This window comes from Schistocerca gregaria, chromosome 1 (genome assembly GCF_023897955.1).
Source record: "Schistocerca gregaria isolate iqSchGreg1 chromosome 1, iqSchGreg1.2, whole genome shotgun sequence".
Lineage (NCBI taxonomy): Eukaryota > Metazoa > Arthropoda > Insecta > Orthoptera > Acrididae > Schistocerca > Schistocerca gregaria.
Window position 1 is genome coordinate 199,084,187 of NC_064920.1, and position 22,379 is coordinate 199,106,565.

The window sequence follows — 22,379 nt, forward strand, 5'->3', positions numbered from 1 at the left end:
TTAGTCGCCTCTTACGACAGGCAGGAATACCGCAGGCCTATTCTAACACCCGAACCCGCAGGGGGCACCTTAATCTTTCTTCTAAGATAAGTCGTAAGGTCAGTATTGCCTCACGTGTTCCAGTATTTCTACGGAATCCAAACTGATCTTCCCCGAGGTCGGCTTCTACTTGTTTTTCCATTCGTCTGTAAAGAATTCGAGTTAGTATTTTGCAGCTTTGGCTTATTAAACTGATTGTTCGGTAATTTTCACATCTGTCAACACCTGCTTTCTTTGGGATTGGAATTATTATATTCTTCTTGAAGTCTGAGGGTATTTCGCCTGTGTCATACATCTTGGTCACCAGATGGTACAGTTTTGTCAGGACTGGCTCTCCCAAGGCTGTCAGTAGTTCCAATGGAATGTTGTCTACTCCGGGGGCCTTGTTTCGACACAGGTCTTTCAGTGCTCTGTCAAACTCTTCACGCAGTATCGTATCTCCCATTTCATCTTCATCTAGATCCTCTTCCATTTCCATAATATTGTCCTCAAGTACATCGCCTTTTTATAGACCCTCTATATACTCCTTCCACCTTTCTGCTTTCCCTTCTTTGCTTAGAACTGGGTTTCCATCTGAGTTCTTGATATTCATACAAGTGGCTCTCTTTTCGCTAAAGGTCTCTTTAATTTTCCTGTAGGCAGTATCTATCTCACCCCTAGTGAGATAAGCCTCTACATCCTTACATTTGTCCTCTAGCCATCCCTGCTTAGCCATTTTGCACTTCCTGTCGATCTTATTTTTTAGACGTTTGTATTCCTTTTTGCCTGCTTCATTTACTGCATTTTTATATTTTCTCCTTTCATCAATTAAATTCAATATTTCTTCTGTTACCCAAGGATTTCTACTAGCCCTCGTCTTTTTACCTACTTGATCTTCTGCTGCCTTCACTACTTCATCCCTCAGAGCTAACCATTCTTCTTCTACTGTACTTCTTTCCCCCACTGCTGTCAATTGTTCCCTTATGCTCTCCCTGAAACTCTGTACAACCTCTGGTTCTTTCAGTTTATCCAGGTCCCATCTCCTTAAATTTCCTCTTTTTTGCAGTTTCTTCAGTTTTAATCTACAGTTCATAACCAATAGATTGTGGTCTGAGTCCACATCTGCCCCTGGAAATGTCTTACAATTTAAAACCTGGTTCCTAAATCTCTGTCTTACCATTATATAATCTATCTGATACCTTTTAGTATCTCCAGGAAGGATAGGAGAAGATAAACAAAGAAAGGAAAAGGAAACAGAAAACAGTAGTGAGACTATTCTTATGTCAGCGACAGACAATGCAGAACATACCCAATAGCACCCCAATTCTGTTCCCGCAGGGAGGGGAAAAATAACAGCAAGAGGATACACATACAGCACAGAATGGAAAAGATGCTGCAAAGGCTGGGGACCTGTGGTAGCCAAGCACAAATCCACCAAAGAGTGGCGAGCCCCTGGGGAAGAGCGCAGGTTGCAGGATGTAGCGGCCACTCCCGGCGTCAATCAGTGGAGTGCCACAGGTGGAGGTGTGGTGGCGGCAAGATCAAGTCCGTGGCTGCCAGTGATGATGAAAGTGGTGGCATGATACACAATGGCCTCCGAGTGTCACATCACAAGGTCGGCTCTGAGATAACACCCCACCATACTGGCAGTCGGGGTGGGCGGTGGCAGCGCAGTGTGGTTGGGACAGGCTTAGTTAGGTGTGCTGGGGTGCAGATGGTTGGGGGGGGGGGGGGGAGAATGCAGCCTGATGGAGCCACAGTAGTGTGCTGGTGCTCAGGTAGATCATGCACAGCGAGAACCACATAGCGCACCCTGCATGTGTGGCTGAACACATTATGTCCTGTGCCACAGTTCGCCAGCTGGGAGCTGTAGGCACCTCTGGTGCTGCCTCTTGGTGGACTGGGTCACGCATTGTGGAGGAAGCATGTGCCGACATTGTGGGGGTGGTGGCAGGTGCCTCGCTGTCTTAAGACATGGTTTTGTCACCTCACACCAGAGGATGGGTCCGGTGGTGGGAGTGAGGTGGCAGGTGTCTCAGGCAGCTCTGCTGGCGCAGATGGTGGTGTCAACAGCAGGGCGGCCTCCACTCTAGGGTCCCAAGTGCAGCACATCAGGTTGGCGCCATCGATCAGGTACTTCACCACGTCCGGTAACATGAGGAGCTTGCAGCTGTACATGGCCCAACTCCTCTGACAGACAGAGTGCTTCATGAAGAAGAACCACTGGGGCTGCCAGGGACCTCGAATAATCACTGCATTTCTAACAGGGGCAGTTTTTCAACACACAAAACCTGTCAGACTGTGGTACACCTGCGATAATGTCAAGCACCTCACTAGGGCTCGAGCTGCGTAACTTTTAGGGTGAAGTGCATGGAGTCACTGGTAGTTGAGGAGCCTACAAATTTTGTGTCTGTGGAAGCAAACAACATCCGGGATTGCAGGAAATGAAATGCAGCAGGTGGATGGCAGTGGGTTTCAGCCGGGTGATGGGACAGGAGCGTGCGCCGGGACGGTGATGATCCGCATGAGCTGATGCAATGGCTGAGAAAAACATGGAACCCAGTTTTATGCACTTGTAGATTGGTAGGGTGGAGGTGTAAGGGAGGGGTGGTTGATTACTGGCTGAGGGCAAACTCTAAGGTAGTGGTAAGATCAGACTCACCCTGCAACATAATGCTTCACTCCCTGTGTCAGTGCTGGAATGGTGGAATAGTGTGCTGCACAACAAACGTATGCTGGTGTGACAAGCACTAGATGGATGGTGGAGAAATATGTCAGCAGCCATTAGATGCAACTGGCCGCAGTGTGGATCTTGGCCTGTGGGAGTGGGAGGGAGTGGGGATGCACGGGGAATCAGTTTTAAAAAAAAATCTGTTAATGTTCTTCAAGTACGGTAAATGAAGCTAAGCTAACATTGTGATCAAGGGAATATGCACATAGTAAAATGATCTTGTCCGACAGAGATCACCTTCGCCCAAGGTACCTCAAGTTTGTTCATTTGTACTTTGCTGTGATCAAACACAGAGACTAAAGCAAATACAAGATACAAATAAATGGATTTGAGATACTGTAGGTAAAGCTCATCTACCACAGTTGGGATTTCAGTCTTCTAACGACTGTGTGTGTGGTGCTGCAGTGGTTTGCATACAGTTCAGAACAAGAGGTCTTATCTTACCACACTCATAATTTAATGGGCCAGCTGAAGCTGATACTCCACACTTATGACATGAGAAAAAATGCTCACAATGTTGTCTTTTGCTGGGTGATGCATAATCTGCTACAGCGCAGTAGTAGTGCATTGCCACACACTCTCTCACTGAAGTATCAGTCATGTAGTTGACAACCACAGGTTAACATTCCAAATGATTGATTGCAATGCTCACAAAAGAGAGAGTGTCTCTTGACACTTTCAAGAGATTTTCCAGCACTAATGTGAAGTAATTTATGGAACTACATATGTTCATAATGTATTTAAATCTTGGGTTTATACACATCACTACACTTGATGATAAAAAAAGTACATGTCTAAGCCTGGTTTGAACACCAAAGTGCTTTAGGAGCATGGTTCTACTGAAGGTACACCTGCACATTTTTGCAATTTGGAAACTAATTACATGGACAATTATTCATGCAGGTGGGGTTGAAACTCTTAGAATGCCAGGAAAAAGGCACCAACAGATCAGGAATCACCCCTCAAATTTTTTGACTGGAAATCAACCACCACATATTTGTTATCTAATAAAAATGTATTAAAACCCAATTTTCCTTCACAACATGTCAAGTAATTTAATCTAAAAAGTTAATAAAAACATAAGACTAATAACTTTTAATAAGAATTTTTTAACTATTTCACTACTGAGGTGAAATTTTTAGTAACATCTGCAATACATTTATTACTCTTCTTATCTTTGCTTCCACCTCAAAGAAATGCTCTGATATATTATATGCCTACAAGAACAGCTAGCAATCAAAGGGAATAATAAACAAACTGGATGCTTTTTACTACGTAAGCTGTTTATTTCACTTACAAATCCATGCAAGATGCTGAGAGATGATAGTTCGAAGCAACTCTGTGGCTGATACAGAATATTTGAGATAAATGATCGTTCTTTGATTAAAGACAAATCACAATTATGTTGAATAAAATTAGAAATAGAAAGCACAAAATTCCTTACACATTTTATCAGTTAAGTAAGAGAGCAAACAAAGAGTACATTCTAACTGAATTCAAGTACTGTTAGATTTGTAACACTGTATATAATAATAAAAAATAAACAAACATTTATCAAAATGGTCGAAATTTAAAGTACTGAGTTGTTATAATTAAAGTGCAGCTACCCACTGAGGTCCAGTGTGAACTGTAATTATCATATGGTAGCAAAATTTGGTAGATATGCTAATGTGTTTAAGTAGAACAAATTTATGCTAGAGGTGGGTAGTTTCAATTTTGGCCACCAGATGCAAATAAAGCACTGTACACTGTTTGTATGATATACATGCTGTCATTTGACTAGCCATTATGTGAATAAACAGTGAGACTGTTGAGAAGAGACGCCGTGCACTATTAGTGAAACTCTTATGTGAATTGCAGTGGTTACAGTGTTGTATCGAGCGAGTATCACTGACTGAAAGATTTGACGAGAGGCCAGATGTCATTAAATAGTTTAGTGTGGCACTTGGAAGAGGATAGCATCCTACCCTGGTGGAAGTCTCAACAAAGCTGTCTTTACTCTAGCTGACCATGCAGCCCTGAACATGCAGCCCCAGATAGTGCAAGTGCTCGTGCAGTATCATGAGAACTGTCCATCCCATGGTCAACCACATGGAAAGTTATGCAGTTTATTTTACGCTGGCACCTGTACGAAATCCAGAAGGTGCAGCAACTGAAACCTCAAGATCTGCAGAAACATTCTGAATTTCTCACCATATGTGACTTGGTACATTCCTCTTTGCAGAGACTATACCCAGAGGGTCTGTAATGTCTGTACATTATTCAGACCTCCTTGTACAGCATGTGATTCCTGTTCTGGAACGGTTCAATGGTGTGTAAACCACTATTTTCATGAAAGATAGGGCAACACCTCATGCAGCTCACCCAGTGAAAGATCTGCTTAATGCAACCTTCCACCGATATGTTCTCTCTCAAAGTTTTCCAGATGCATGGCCTGCAAGATCACCTGATCTGAATCGTTGAGGCTTTTGGCTCCAGGTATATCTAAAAGAATGTGTTCACCTGGGTACATTCAGTCTCTACTTGCTCTGAAGATCAGTATACAGGAAATAATCATTCAGATTCTGCCACAACTACTGTGAGCAACTGATGATCACACGGTCTTAAAGAAGCATCAACTTGTTGACATCTCTGTAGCTCATACTGAGCAAACTGTGTAAGCAAACTTTAATAATTAAATCTACATAGTGCTTTCTCATTTGTTTGGCATTTTCTGCCTATGTCCCATCTGTAATATATTTCAAATGAAAATAATTCTGTCAGTTTTTCTTGCATTCACAACTCCAGATTTGCACCTGGTGGCCAAAACTATTTTTTTCCATCCTAAGTCAGCTCCACATTAATGCACTAGAATATCTATCAAGTTTCACAGCCGTAACATTATTAAAAGGAAAGCTGCCACTCACCATATAGCAGAGATGCTGCGTCGCAGATTAAGGCAGAAAGCTCAAATTGTGAGTGTCTTTTTGTTGTGCGACTCAGTATATCTGCTATATGGTGATTGGCACTTTCCTTTTCATAATATGTTACATTGTATCCTGGATTTTTACATTGTATCAAGTTTCACTGCCATTAAGATAATAACAGCCCACACTAGATATCAGTGAGTAGCTGCACTTCAATTAGAACCCTCAGTATATAGTGAATTATAGTCTTTGCAACAAAAAATTTACATGCCTATTTTCTTGTAGTGACTGCAGTATTTCTGAAAAGTGACTTTTACAACTATAGTGTAATCAAGAAAAAACTGCTGTGACCATGGCTCCTCAATAAACCTCTTCTGCTCAATTCCATTCTGTGTATCAATCATCTATTTGTGACTTTCATTAAACATTATCACATCTTCCATCATTTTATCCTTCAGTCTTGTTTTGGTCCTCCTCCTCCTCCTCCTCCTCGACTCCTTCAGAAAAATATGCAGGGTAGGCTATTCTAGATTCATGCCATGCCCAGTGTAGCCTAATTATAAATATTAAAATGTTTACGCAGTGCACGTAAGCTTCCCCCCCCCCCCCCCCCCTCATTCTGGGAGTAGTTATCCATGCTATGTGGAAAAAAATTCTTTGAATTCTTCTTTCAAATATGACAGTCCTTCCTCAACTCAGAATCTTATAAAAATACTGCAACATTCAAGGAAGCTGCAAGCTTTCCTGTTAGCAGCAGTTATGCATCAATTTCTGTATCATTTCAGTTATTTTGGCTATAAAGGATTCCTACTTCCAGCCCCTTGCGACATAATGCCTGTTTTGCAATTTGTGTACATTATGTTTGAGAGATTATCTTCTGGGCTAAAGCACAACATATGAATATCATGTGAAATGGGCGCTACTATGTGGTGTAGGAATTCATTTGAAATGTGCTTTCATGACCTCTCTCAATTTTTCCTAGGATGTGGTTACATAAATCAGGTGAGATGTAATCATCTGGATGCTATCCAAAGTTCAGTCTAAATTTTTCGATCTTCCCAAAGAAGTTTTAATTTGACAGACGTTTTCTTTTGTATGTATCAGTAGTAACCTTAGCCAGCTTCATCCTGACCCACAACTTCTTCACTTTTGAAGGCCAGACGTACCAACAATTAAAGGGAATAGCCATGGGTACCAGGATGGCCCCCTCGTATGCCAATCTATTTATGGGTCGCTTAGAGGAAGCCTTCTTGGTTACCCAAGCCTGCCATCCCAAATTTTGGTACAGATTTATTGATGACATCTTCATGATCTGGACTCACAATGAAGAACAACTCCAGAATTTCCTCTCCAACCTCAACTCCTTTGGTTCCATCAGATTCACCTGGTCCTACTACCAATTCCCATGCCACTTTCCTTGACGTTGACCTCCATCTGTCCAATGGCCAGCTTCACACATCCGTCCACATCAAACCCACCAACAGTACCTCCATTATGACAGCTGCCACCCATTCCACATCAAACGGTCCCTTCCCTACAGCCTAGGCCTTCGTGGCAAAACGAATCAGCTCCAGTCCTGAATCCCTGAACCATTACACCAACAACCTGAAAACAGCTCTCACATCCCGCAACTATCCTCCTGACCTGGTACAGAAGCAAATAACCAGAGCCACTTCCTCATCCCCTCAAACCCAGAACCTCTCACAGAAGAACCCCAAAACTGTCCCACTTGTGACAGGATCAGACTCTGAATGTGGCTCTCCAGCAGGGATACGACTTCCTAAAATCCTGCCCCGAAATGAGATCCATCCTTCATGAAATCCTCCCCACTCCACCAAGAGTGTCTTTCCGCCGTCCACCTAACCTTCGTAACCTCTTGGTTCATCCCTATGAAATCCCCAAACCACCTTCCCTACCCTCTGGCTCCTACCCTTGTAACCGCCCCCGGTATAAAACCTGTCCTATGCACCCTTCCACCACCACCTACTCTAGTCCTGTAACCCGGAAGGTGTACACGATCAAAGGCAGAGCCATGTGTGAAAGCACCCACGTTATTTACCAACTGACCTGCCTACACTGTGACGCTTTCTATGTGGGAATGACCAGCAACAAACTGTCCATTCCCATGAATGGACACAGGCAGACAGTGTTTGTTGGTAATGAGGATCACCCTGTGGCTTTTCGGGTTATCTGGATACTTCCCCTTCAATATATCCTCTCTACTCGTTATCCACCAGGCCTCAATCTCCGCTAATTTCAAGTTGCCGCCACTCATACCTCACCTGTCATTCAACATCATCTTTGCCTCTGCACTTCTGCCTCTACTGACATCTCTGCCCAAACTCTTTGCCTTTCGCGCGAGTATATACCTATCCTTTTTTTCTCCCTAAGATAAGTCCGGGATTGGAATGACTCCTTACCCTCTCCCTTAAAACTCTCATCCTTTTGTCTTTCCCTCTCCTTCCCTCTTTCCTGAAGAAGCAACCGTTGGTTGCTAAAGCTAGAAATTTTGTGTTTGTGTGTTATTTTATTGTGCCTGTCTACCGACGCTTTCCCGCTTGGTAAGTCAAGGAATTATTGTTTTTAATATATTTTTCCCATGTGGAAGTTTCTTTCTATTTTATTCACATCAGTAATAATTTAGTTAGTTTTGAGGAGATTTCAAATTGCATGATAGTATTCATTAGTGTTCGGCAATGTATGTTGTCTTATTCCTTTTTGAAACAGGTAAGAGTTGTGTTACTGGTCTGAAACACTCAGGTAGTTGCTGTCTATGGCCTAAATGTGTACACATCTGGTTCTCCAAAAGTGCCACTGCTCTTCACTATAGAAAACTATCTGGTCTCCTTTCTTTAGAAACATGGGGGGGGGGGGGGGGGGGGGGAACAAGAAATGGAATACAACTAAATGCCCTCAAGAGACTTCTTGTCACCCAAGGAGGCACAGATTTTACATCTAAGAATATGAAAACAAAAACATGCACTACCAAAACATTTCTAAAAAAGGCATTGCTTCTGTATTTATCACTTTTGCATGTTGTTGCTTTATTAAGAAGCAAGCAAATAGCAGTTATTTGGTGGAGTAGAGAGAGGTATAATTCTTTACATATAATTATTTCATTTTGCTCCCACATCATCTTCAAATCTCAAAACAGTTTATTTAAGTAAAGCAATCTATCTAATACACAGTTAAAATATGATTTTTTTCTTTACATCTCTTCCCCTCAACTAATATTGCAAATCTATGTAAACATAATTCAGAATCGAAATAACTAAAGTTTTAGATTTACAATTCCTTTTTCTCTTGGAGAGAAAAAAAATCCTGATTTTCCTACAGCTTTATTGTTTCATGATTAAGATCTGAACTCTTCATTTCCAAAAATAGCAATTGGATAATTAAGTAAGTGCATTATTCAACCTCCTATTCTTTATTGTTGGAACTACAATATCTGCTGATAATTATGGACATCTATATTCATTTGGATAATATACGCTGATTATCGACTTCTTCTTGCCAAAGAAAATAGTAGGTATATAGTTGTTGACAAATAATGTACACAAGAGAAGATGGAGGATAATGACAGTATCATTATTCTCATGCTAAGGAAGACTAGATCATCTTTGTCCACCTGTTTCCAAACATCAGTGTTTATTTATATCTTTGCACGTGTTCTGAAATAAGCAAATGAATGTATTATACATTAAATGTTTCTTAAAATCTGTTTCATAATTCATTACCTGGTGTACACGTAACTGCTGATAAAGCTGGATTGTCAACTTCATGAATTGCTCTTTGCACTATGGTTTCAGCCTGCACCACACAGGATACTAGAAAAAAATGGAAGTAATTTCAGAGTCTTGGCACAAATTTTACAAATTTCTTTATCACTCCCTAATTAGCAAAAAATAGCCTATACTCAATGATATGATATAACAATAATAATAATCTACTTGACTCAAAGTTAAATTAGACTCAAAGTTTAAATAACAGTTAAATTTACAAATCATACAACAATAAACATAATGCAGAAGACTTCAGTTACTGTTCAGGTGAATCCCGTTCTCAAGGCATTTTAGATGGTCAATTTCCAATAAACAATGTAACCTACATTCTATTTGTAAGTTTTGAAATCGAGTATTCGAAATCAAAAAAATGTGCAGCCAAACAGAACCTTCCAAAAGTTCAAGCAGTATACCTTATGAAGAGGGGCATTTAGAATGACTTACAAGGAAAATCAGTTCCTAGTCTCCAGTTGACTATTGCGAGACAATGGTAGTTCTCTTATATTTTAATTGCCAGAGTGACTCAATTGATTAAATGAGTGAAAAGAGCTTCATCAGACATTTTATTTGAAATACTAAGATGCCAATTATTATCGTTTGAGATGACAGTAAATGACTTTCATTTCAAAAGTACAAGCTAAATTATAGTAAAGAGCTAATTGAAGCTAGACTGTTGCGCATGTGAAATCCAAGTCCACTGTTGTTTGCATTTGTCAGATAGTGACAGGGTCCAAATAAACAATCAAGATGTGTACTCCAGTTAGTCATTTCTCAACAGAAGAGGCACAGTCAGTTATTCACATCAGCCAGAGCAAATGGAGTGAGGAAAAAAGCCAGACATCGGTACCACTATTTTAACAACTGAGCAGCATGTATTTAAAAATGGTGACTAGAAATGCTGAAGGTAAGATATCTTCCATTCATCCCAATTATACTGATCTGCACAAACCGAGATCCTTATAAATCAGGCAACTTTACTGGCAAACTGTTGCTCATACACTTCACAGTCCTGAAATCATAATCAATGGCTACCATCACTTACAATTCAATTCACCAGAAAGAGCATGATCTCAGTTTAAGAAACGTAAAGCCTAAAATTTTGGTTGCAATCTTTCCAATTCTAAATTTGCAGAATTTTAGTTAATTGAATGAAAGAGGTCGTATGTCTGATGAAGTGTCAGTAGCTCAAAAAATTATTTAAGAATCCATCTTTTTGCAACCACTAATACATTCAAATTGTTTTCTTTTCATTTACTTCGAGATCCCTTGTCTGAAAATGACTGGACTGCATAGCAGAGACTACTTCCTACTGTACCAATTACTAGGGCATCTTCTCATTCCTTTCACGTATGGAGTGTAGCAAGAATGATTGTTTAAGTGCCTCTACACACATTATGATTAGTATAAACCATAATCTTGTCCTCATGAACCCTACGAGAGCAATACTTTTGGTTTGTGTGATATTCTGCTTCATATCCTGGAGCTAACCAATATTGCCAAATGTAAATGGACTCCACGTAAATTTTTTTAAAATCTCATCTTTGCAGAGACATATGAAGAAACTGTACTTTCTGAAGGAATATACCTCCTCCCTTTCCTGGTCCACTGACAAATAATGAATACATAGGAACAAGAATAACTTTTTGGAAGCCTCCATATGGAATTTTACAAGCCAAAGAAAGCATTATCTTCCAATTTTTAGTACAGTTGCCCCCTGTAATTAAATATTTTTCTATCTTAAGAGATTTTCCACCCATTCCTTGAACACAATACAAGTTTCTGCCATAGCATCACTTTGCAAGGAAAAAACCGGGAACTTCATTCCATTTTGACAATTTATGTTCTTACACCAACATGTCTGTCATGAGCAATACTTACCAAGTATGCTTTTCATTCTATCCTCTGCCTCTTTCTGTAACTGATCCTGCAATTTTTTATGCTTAGCTTCTGCTTCCTGTAACTGTTGATCTAACTCTTCCTTCTGTGATAGCAAATCATGGAGTTCACTTTCAAGATTACTTTTCTCTTTTAACACCCAGTCCACTCGCGCTGCAAGTGTCTGTAAGCAAACGTATCCATCTTCCTTCAAGCAATAGTATTACACAAAAGAGAAATACTTTAAATGAAACATGTGTAAGTTAAAACATTTTCGTTTTAAATTTTATTTCGATTGTTTTAAACACTCTTATATGATTCTATATTTCATTTCAAACTGTAGTAATGTTTCCCAACATTTAAGCATGTAATACAACTACACAACATACATGTAAAATTACTGGATCATGTTAAAGAAAGGCAATGGGAAGGCTGTGGGGCAGCCTCATATTATATATTTTACTAACCTCATTCTCCAATTTTGCATTTTCTTGTGCAGCCTTCAGTGCAGCTACCTGTTCACTAGCCTCATTTGCCGACTGTACAAGGTTCTGCTCCATTTTTGATCTCTCAAACTGCATTTCCTGCAATTTTGCTTCTGCTTCTGCTTGCAGTCTCTGAGTTTGATCACTTACAGTCCTTGCATGAAGTAACTGTTTATCTACATCTGCTTTCTAAACAATGCAGAAAATGGCATAGGTAATTTTATTTTTGATTACACTACATTTCATTAATACTTGTTCCATAGATCATGAATACAACACTTCATAATGACGTGAATCTTGTCAGTTTAACATAAGTTTTCATTACAGAATATATATATATATATATATATTTTTTTTTTTCACTTGCTACTTAATATCTAAAAATTCAACTACGGAGTAGAAGGAGTTGTCATTCAGAAATTCTTTGAATTTGTTTTTAAAAATTTGTTGGTTATCTGTCAAAATTTTAATGCAATTTGATAAATGACCAAAGACTTTTGTGGCAGCATAATTCACCCCTTTATGTACCAAAGTAAGATTCAACCCAGAATAGTGAAGATGATTCTTTCTTCTAGTGTTGTAGCTGCTGGCTTGGAATGAATGACTGCATACTAAATATCAACAGTATGTGTCTCATTCAAGGCAGGGCAGAGAGAGGCTCATTTATGATGGATACAGGTACTTCAAGGCTGAATAATGAATTAGTCCAAACTCAGACTAGAATAATGAGGTTTTGGTATGGGAAGACATCACAATGGAAGGTTACACAGATATGTACATCTCAGCTTGTACTTCAAAGGTAACTTAGTAGCCAGAAGTAGAGACAGACTGTACCCAGTTCCATGGGCAACTTTGCAGACATGCAACTGCTGCAAATGTACTCTTATGTACAATTCCAGTTCATGTTGAACTCAAGACAGTAAATTTCTTCTGAGTGAAAATTTTGCCCTCTTTATTGGCTGGCAAGACAGCTGGTTATTAATAATATAAAATAAGTTTGGTATGCATTGCACAGAAATTGCAGACTTTCAGGTGTTAGAAGGCGTTTTTCCAAACTGTTACACAGCTCATTCTTAGGAACAGAGTCCTTGGAACACCAAACAGAGAATACACCGTGTCATAGCCAAGCATTCATGGAAGCTACTGTACTGCCAATTAAATGATTGAGCTTATCTATCATGGATACTGTAAAACATGTGACTGTGTAGTAACTGAATATAATATGGTCCTTAATAGGGTGTAAGATCACCACAAATAGCAAAACATAATTTGCAATCTGATCCTATGCTGGCTACATGTTGGGTAAGGATGTGATCATCCTACAATACATCAACCAAATACATCTTGTATGTGCTCCATGGGAGTTAAGTCAGTGGAACAAGCAGACCACACCATTCGCCATGTATCCTTGTTTCAAGAACTGCTCCAGCCGTGCAGTTTGACGTGGTTGCACACTGTCATCCATAAAATGAACTTTGAACTGAACTGAACGGACTTCTGGAAAGATGGACATAGGAAAGAAGTAAAATGTCACAACAATACTGGGTGTACTGACTTTCAAAACTTCACATTATTGTGGCATTGTACTACTACTCCAGGTGTGACTTTCCAGGGGTACATTTTTATGGATGACAATGCACAATCATACTGAACAGCACATACGTAGGAGTTCTGGGAATGAGAGGATATTCAACAAATGTTGTGAACAGGAAATCCTCCCTTTACAAAGAATTTTATTGTAAGGTTGAAAGCAACTGTTTGAGTAAGAAATTATTACCTGTCGTATTAGCTGAATATGTTCCTCTCTCAGTTTTGTGTACACCTCCTTTAATTTCTGAAACTTTTCCTCTATTGTTTTGGCCTTCTCTGTAATACAAGTAATAAAATAAACAAATGAAAATATAACTTAATCTCAACAGAGAAAATAATAAACTGATTTTGAGACAGTTAATTGTTTTACTTTCTGTTTCCTGGTATCTTGAAAAATCCTCCGTCTGCTGAAGTAGGTCATCCTTCAGCTGCTTTTCCTGAAGAAGTTCACTGTCCTGAAAAAAAAATAGTGAATCCCTTTACATCAATAAACAATACATTAGTTACAAAGATCATGTCAAATTTTTATCACGCAGTATACTGTCTTGTCCCGGCTGACCACACTGCCCTTGACTGGGGTGATAGGTTGAGTTGGGTAGATGGGGAAGAAACAAGGTGAGGAATGGGAGAAAGAATTGGTGTATGTTGGCTGACTGCTTGGAGAAGATGTAGCAAGTGCACTGGACAGGAATATGGCACCAGTGAACAGCATGGAGAGTTGTGGGTAGTGCATAATGAGGTGGAGGAGGAGGCAGGACTGAGAAGCAGGGCTGCAGAGAGGAGTGTGAATGTAGGCCGAGTAATGTGGAGGTCATTGGGAAGGAGTGGAGGTCCATGTGGGACAGAGGCTAGCACAGATCAAGCCCAAGGGGATTTCAAGATTAAAGACTGTCTTGCAAGGACAATTCTCATATACATATTTTAGAGAAACTAGGGGAAAGGATCCTCATAGCTTGGGTTGTGAAGTGGGCACTGAAATCTAGCATGTAGTGTTCACCAGCATGCACCACAATTGGCCACAGTTTGTCAGTGACCGTTCATTTCTGCACACAGCTGATTGGTGGTCATGCTCACTTAAAGTTCCTCTAATAGGGTAGGTGATGCCTGTGACAGGACTGGACTGGATGTTCTGGGTGGGTGCATAAGACAGGTCTTGCCCCAGGGTCTTTCACTGGGGTACAACCCATGTGGCAAGGGGTTGTTATTAGATAAGGATGTACTAGCATATTTTGCAAGTGGGTGGGTGGCAGAATACCACTTAGGGATGGGTGAGAGGATTATAGATAAGATGTTTCCCATTTCTAGGCACGCAGACACTGTTGACTGTGCTGAAGGTAATTTCACGCTGTTATCAAAGGCACTCGTAGAGGCTGTGTGCGGCCATAGCCCATTAACGCCAAATTTTGCTGCACTGTCCTAACAGATACATTCCTTGTAAATCCTACGTTGACTTCTCTGATTATTGTCTGTTAACAATCATAATTCTACACAAACACCACTGTTCTCTGTCATTAAATGAAGTTTGTCAGCCACTGCATTGTCCGTGGTGAGATGAACTTTGGTATTCTTGGCACATTCTTGACACTGTTGATCTTGAAATACTGAATTCCTTAAATGAATTCCAAAATGGTATGTCCCATGCAACCACCTCCAATTACTATTCCGCTACAAAGTCTTAACTCCCATCATGTGGTCATAATCACTGGGGAAACCTTTTCACATGAATCACGCGAGAACAAATGACACCTCCACCAATTCATACCTTGTGTACATGAAACTACCAACATTTTTATATTTGCATGTCACCTTGGTGCACACCAGGCAATTTTACTTCCAGTATTTCCAAAATTGTTTACCCATGCTTTTCACTCATTTACAACCCTTTTCCCCCCTCACAGCAACATTTCATTCTCAGGCAGTGCCTGTTCTATAAATCTATGTTTGTCCAGAAAAGTATTCCTAACTGTAGTCCCACATCCTGTTGTATAAATGCCACCTGACCCATACAATCTCCTCCTCCTCCCCTCCCTGCTTTCAAACATGCCAGCCACAAAAATTACTTTTTCTGAATACCACCACTCCTTCCACGACAACCTTTAAATCTTCAGAGTCTGCCTGTCCCTATCCATCACTAATCTAACACTGGACAAACAAATCATGAAACAAGCTCCACATCACCTCTGCTCCCTTCAGAAAATTCTTTTACCAAGCAACCTTAACTACCTGCACCCCATCCACCAAACTGAAATCACTGCCCTAAAAATTTTGAGCAGCAGTCTTGGCACCACCCCTAAACATTTCCAAGTTACTGACATCCAACATCCATGAAAGTAGGGCTTGGACCCTGCCTTGCTGACTTCCTGCATATCCACGTAGCCCAAACTCCTTCCCAACATCCGTAAAAAAAAAAAAAAAAAGGGGGGGGGGACCTGTTGGCAACCTATCTAACAGCATTATCAATCCTAAATAAATTTCAGTCCTATCCAAAGATTCATTTTCAATGTCACACTTGTATTCAAGCACCTCTCAATGTGGTATTCCATTTATATATACTTCCAACCCCTTTCCACACGGATCATACCCCTGCAGTAGATCCATATGCAAGACCTATCCAATGCAGGCATCAAGCACACCCTACTCCAATCCCTTTACAGTTACAGTCCATCCAGGGGCAGACTCTCATGTGAAAGGAGCCATGTCATAGACAAGTTCTGTTGTAACTGATGATGTCATGGGCTGAGCTAACTGTCCAGTGGCGGAACATTCTGCTGAGCACAACATACTCAGTTCCAATGGTTGCTTCAGAGTCCAAGCCATCTCGATCCTTTCCCACCAACAACAGATTCTCAGAAATACATAGATAGAAATAGATCCTTCAAGACATTCTTTATTCCTATAATCTCTCTGGCCTAAATCACCACCTGGCCTAAATCTCCACCCTCTGTCCCAAACCAACTTCCACCCCTACCACCATGACCATAACTGCACTCACACCCACACCGAGCGAGGTGGCGCAGTGGTTATCACACTGGACTCGCATTCGGGAGGTCGACGGTTCAATCCCGTCTCCAGCCATCCTGATTTAGGTTTTCCGTGATTTCCCTAAATCGTTTCAGGCAAATGCCGGGATGGTTCCTCTGAAAGGGCACGGCCGATTTCCTTCCCAATCCTTCCCTAAGCCGAGCTTGCACTCCGTCTCTAATGACCTCGTTGTCGACGGGATGTTAAACACTAACTACCACCACCACTCACACGCACCTACCTCTCACAGTTTACCTTCTTCCTTTGTTCTACTCCTGTTAAGTCACCGTGTCCCATACACAACTCTCTCTACCGGTGCCAGAGCAAGCACACTGGTGCCACATTCCCATTTCACATACTTGCTGCCTCCCCCCCCCCGACTCTGCCTCCTTTCTGCCCTTGCTTACTCCGCTGAACACAGTTCCTCAAACCAGTTGGTCTTTATTTCTGGCACAATGTAATCAGCCAGTACAGCATGTGCATTTCTATTGACTGTGAATACTGGTTTATCAAAAAGCTCAGCAGTTTTGCTTATGTGCCAAGCAATGCCTCAACCACATGACACACTTACTTTTTCATGCTTCCAATTTGTATATTTTTATACTCTTATAACATATCAAAACTAATGCAAGTCACTGTTTATCAAGGAAATAGCATATTACCCAATGAAAGACGGTTACTCGGCTGAAAAGTCAAAATGAATTAACAAGAGCCTGAAGATCTGCTTGGAATGGCAGAACCATGATTTCCCACCACAAATAAAACAAACTGGAACCACCTTGTCATATATTAGAGCTTTGTCACTTAGCCACCACTACACGAAAATTTATTCCAAATGAACTACACATATTATGTCCGACTGAAGAAATGTATGCTAATTTTACTCTCAATACTGCAAAGAAGTATGTATGGATTCTGATATCCATGTCTTAATTCAACAGTCACACAATACTAAATACTAACCTCCTGCTCCACTGCCATAATGAAATTTCTCTCTGTGGTGTAACACCTTGGTGCAACAGTATCACTGAGGTTCCATAAGTGTGTTCACTGGGTTTGTGACCCCTTCTTTGTGGGCTCACTGCAGAAACTTACAAGGTCACTGAAGCATGAGAACTGTTGACTATCAACAATGTTTCATCACTAATCAGATAAAATCATCTTTCACCCCATATTCCTCTTCATTGAGGAATAACATCCTACTGACATGAAGTTTTAGGCATTTTATATTAGTTCAGATGCGAAAAACATTAGGGACAATGTTCCCCATAACAACAATGAAAGGTGCAAACAATATCCTGAAACCCATTCGTATCATATAAGGAGGTATATTCTCAGCTTGTCTGATCTAATGGGAAGCAGTTGAGACAAGTGATTGATGTGGAACTCTACAATGGAAAGGACGCCTTCCATCTATAAATGTGGACATCACATTTCACATAGGGACATGGTAATGATTGGAGGTATTTTATATGAAATTACCACAATGCAGAGTACAGATGGTAGAAGACATTATTTACAGTGGGGTAATGTGTTTTCTCCCAGGATTACAAAACTGGAAATCTAATTGAGGCATTTCATCATATGAGTTCCAAGATGATGTTTGCAGATACACTAAATCATTATTCAAAACAGTCAATGACTGCCAGAATTAATGTTCAGTAACATGTCCCGCACCAATGTCTGTTCAAAGAGTGCTCAACTGAGCTAAAGAATCTGAACCTCTCAAGCTGAAGAATAATATCAGAACCCCGCACAGCAACTAGGGTATATGAAAATTTATTATTGTGTTGCATCATAGTGTTGCAACTATGTACCAAAATAAAAAATGTAACTGTCAATAATCTTTAATGAACCACTGTGCTGTACATCTACTAAAAACGAAGACAAGGGACAAGGGGATGAGAAGAAGCAACTCCCCCTCATTTTCCTATTCACCAGTACTTACCTTCTTTGCAATTCATATGGTTTTCATTTTTTTTTAATATTCACATTTCTTCTATTTTATCTGTCGATACAGTTAAAACGGAATGTTGTCGTATTTGCTACTTTCAACTGTAACTGGCTTTCCTTATATTCTCTCTGGGACACAGAGTCTCCAGTTTGTACCAATATCAATGTCAATGTCACAGCAAGTGCAGTGATTCTTAGAGAATGCTAGACACACAGACCGAAGTGGGTGAATGAGCAATTTTGAAAACAAAACAGCAGGTACCTCAGTACATATTTTTACCTCCAAGTCAACACACAATGTAGCAAATCAAATACTACACACAGATTACTCTGTGCTGTGGCTTACTCATCCAGTGAAGACAGAAACATCCAATAATTTATATTGTACACTTCCACTAATACAATGAAATATTTCTTTTACACATTATACATGAATTATGACCAGAAGAGGGGCTCGGTTGGTAGGACATGTTCTGAGGCATCAAGGGATCACCAATTTAGTATTGGAGGGCAGTGTGGAGGGTAAAAATCATAGAGGGAGACCAAGAGATGACTACACTAAGCAGATTCAGAAGGATGTAGGTTGCAGTAGGTACTGGGAGATGAAGAAGCTTGCACAGGATAGAGTAGCATGGAGAGCTGCATCAAACTAGTTTCAGGACTGAAGACCACAACAACAACAACAACAACAACAACAACAACAACATGAATTATACCAAAATGGGGTAGGCATGCATTATACAAAAAAGGGGTGGGTGTGCATTATACAAAAACGTGGCAGGCATGCATTAAACAAAAATGGGTCTGATAGAAATGGTTATGCAAATCATCAATTGAAGACAATTGCCTTCAGTTCAATTTTACACACAAGTCCACCAGTTAACCCTTCTAATGAAGCTATTATTCTCTATAGTCTTCAGTCCAAAAAACCTTTGTTGCTAGTTGGGTCTCCAAGTCCATTATTCGCTCATTCAATTGTTCCACAATCCTTTTGTGCTCTGCTGTTAGTCTCTGAATTTCTTGACGAAGGCGTGCTATTTCCATATGTAGGTGTTCAATTAAATTGTCCCTGTAACAAGAAGTTGATTTCACTAACAATCTCCATTTTGCTTGTATTGTGACAAACAACTGAAGAACGTTTTACAAAACAAAATGTTAACATGGTACATAATCACACAATGGAAAATCCAGGATGGACTGTAACAATACTATGAAAAGGATAGTTACTAATCACCATATAGCAGAGATGCTGAGTCACGTATAAGCACAAAGTGAGCTTTCTCTCTCTCTCTCTCTCTCTCTCTCTCTTCTCTCTCTCTCTCTCTCTCTCTCTCTCAAACACACACACACACACACACACACACACACACACAGACGCAAGCGCAACTTACACACACATGACCACAGGTTGGCTGCTGAGGCCAGCCCGTAAACAGGAGTACCTGATGGGGGAGGTAACTGGGTGGTGTGGAAGAGGAGGAGGCTGGGGTGAGGAGGGGGAGCAATAGCAGGGTAGGGGGTGCGGTGGGAGGGGGGGATGGTAAAGTGCTGCTTGTGGGAATGTACAGGGATGAGGTAGAGATATGGCATGGCAGATAGGCGCAGTCGGGAACTCAGACGGAAGGCGGTGGTAGCAGAAAAGGAGAGAAGTACAAGACTGTAGGTGTGCTGGTAGAATGGTAGAATAGAGGACAGTGCAGTGCTGGAATGGGAAAAGGGCAATGACTAATGTAGGGTGAGGCCAGGAGGATTACGGGAACATACGATGTATTGAAGGGTGACTTCACACCTGCAAGTCACATCCCACAGTGGGATATCGAAGCCAGTGACAAATACTGAACATGATGCTGAACCATATGTCAGACTCCCATAATCAAGATGGGACAGGACCAGGGTTTTATACAGCTGCAGAAGAACAGTGCAGTCTGACCCCAGCTCATGTTACTGGAGCAGTTAAGTGCATTGAGATGTAGCCAGCACTTATGCTTAAGCTGGTGAAAATGGAGAATCCACATCAAATATGCATCGAAGTATAGTTCTGGTTGTGGATGAACAGTACGTCAACAGTGGTGCACAATGTGAATGTTGGGAGCTGAAAAGTGAAAGCCATGGTTGGCAGTCCATGACTGCGTCTTTCAAATGGCGCCCTGCAGTCAGCATTCAGCAGCACCCACACTAGAAGTGCAATAGTCAAAGCCAAAATCATCGGCATACAAGAAGGGTGATACTGGATACCCCATAGCTGCTGCTAGACAGTTGATGACCACTAGAAAGAGAGGGACACTCAATAAAGAGCCCTGCAGGACCTCATTCTCTTGGACAGTGGTGTACTGGGACAAGTACCAACTTGAATCCACAAAGTACAGTGTGACAGGAAGTTCTGGGCAAAAATTGGATGCTGGCCTCCAGAGACCCCACTCGTGTAAGGTAGCAAGGCTGCAGTGTCACCATGTGATGTCAAAAGCCTTTTATAGGTAGAAGAATACTGCAATAAGGTGTCAAGATTGGTCAAAAGCTGCCCGGATGGCAGACTCCATGCTAATCAAATTAGTAGTAGTGGAACGGCCTTAGCAAACACGACCTTGGGACAGACCCAGAAGGCCCTGCAATTCTAGGAACCAACACAGCTGCTGGCTCACCATGTGTACCCGAAAACTCACAGAGTACACTGGTAAGACTAACTGGATGATAGCTGCTCATCACAAGGTGATCTTACACAGTTTCAGTACTGGTGTGATTATGCTCCAGACATGGTTGAAGATGATAAGGAGACGACACTGACAATCTGCCGATAGGCATTTAAGAATGCAGTCTGGCCCTGTGGCTATTTCAGGCCAAAGGGCTAAGGCTTGGGTTGTTGTTGGGGAGGAGACCAGACACAGAGGTCATCGGTCTCATCGGATTAGGGAAAGACGGGGAAGTTGGCCTTGCCCTTTCAAAGGAACCATCCCGGCATTTGCCTGGTGCGATTTAGGGAAATCGTGGAAAACCTAAATCAGGATGGCCGGATGTAGGATTGAACCATCGTCTTCCTGATTGCGAAAGGGCTAAGGCACTAAGTAATTCTCATTCACTGAATGGAGCATTAAAGGGCTCCAGGTGGCAAGTAATGAAAGATAAGAGCATTAGCTCCACACGCCGTTTGATGTCACAAAAGGGAGGTTGACAGTTCTCAGATGCAAAGGCTTGAGCATAATACAAAGAAAAATGTATGGCGAAAGTGTCTGTGTTAGTTAAAACAGCAGATTTCAAGGAAATACCAGGTGCACTTGCAAGGGATTGGTATATGTAGAGTTGTCTGATCTTCATCCAAATCTGTGAAGGAGATGTATGTAGCCCAATGGTTGAAATGTAATGCACCCAGCATTCTCGTTTCCATTACTTTATTAGGTGGCAGACCCAGTCATGGAGCCATTTAAAGGCAAAGAGGTGTCCCACTGATTGATGCCACTTACGGCACTGGAGAGTCCATCGAAGATATGAGAATGCAGGAATCTCAATACTAAAATCTTCTTGGGTTGACAGTTGAGTCAATGCGTCATTCTCCGAAAACGTTTCAGCATGTTTCTTACTTGCTATCTTCAGGTGAACAGCCAGGTTCATATCTCATCCAGACCTTTATAGCCACTGGACCATGGGCTTACGGATAGGATGTCACAAGTGTGTGAACTATGGCAGTACGTCTTTATCCCGACAGCACTGCAAGAACATGAGTCTGCTGAGAAAACTTGCCTTCTTGATCTTAAGCTGCATTCTCATATAATACAATTCTATGGGGAGGACATACAATGCAGCATCAAGTCACTGCAAAAACTCTGGATCAAGAAGGCGAGTTTGCTGAGCGGACTTGTGTTCTTGCAACGCTGTTGGGACAAGGACGTACTGATGCAGTTCACTTACCTGTGACAACCTATCCATTAGTCAGTGATCCAGCAGCTATAATGTTCTGGATGCGACATGAACCTGACACTTCGCCTGAAGATCGCAAGCTAGAAACTTGCTGAAACGTTACCGGAGA

General features: G+C 41.2%; 1 protein-coding gene across 4 annotated transcripts in view; it reads right to left on the minus strand.

The window, feature by feature from the left end:
• LOC126336694 (huntingtin-interacting protein 1-like) overlaps positions 1-22,379 on the minus strand; it is a 462,476-nt gene that overhangs the window by 52,954 nt on the left and 387,143 nt on the right. For all 4 annotated transcript variants that reach the window (XM_050000659.1, XM_050000677.1, XM_050000651.1 and 1 more), the window contains exons 9-14: positions 19,292-19,430; positions 13,758-13,842; positions 13,575-13,663; positions 11,780-11,986; positions 11,316-11,496; positions 9,393-9,482 (exon numbers count right to left, since the gene is read on the minus strand). In XM_050000659.1, coding sequence (XP_049856616.1) covers positions 9,393-9,482; positions 11,316-11,496; positions 11,780-11,986; positions 13,575-13,663; positions 13,758-13,842; positions 19,292-19,430 — 791 coding nt within the window. The remainder of the gene's footprint in view (positions 1-9,392; positions 9,483-11,315; positions 11,497-11,779; positions 11,987-13,574; positions 13,664-13,757; positions 13,843-19,291; positions 19,431-22,379) is intronic.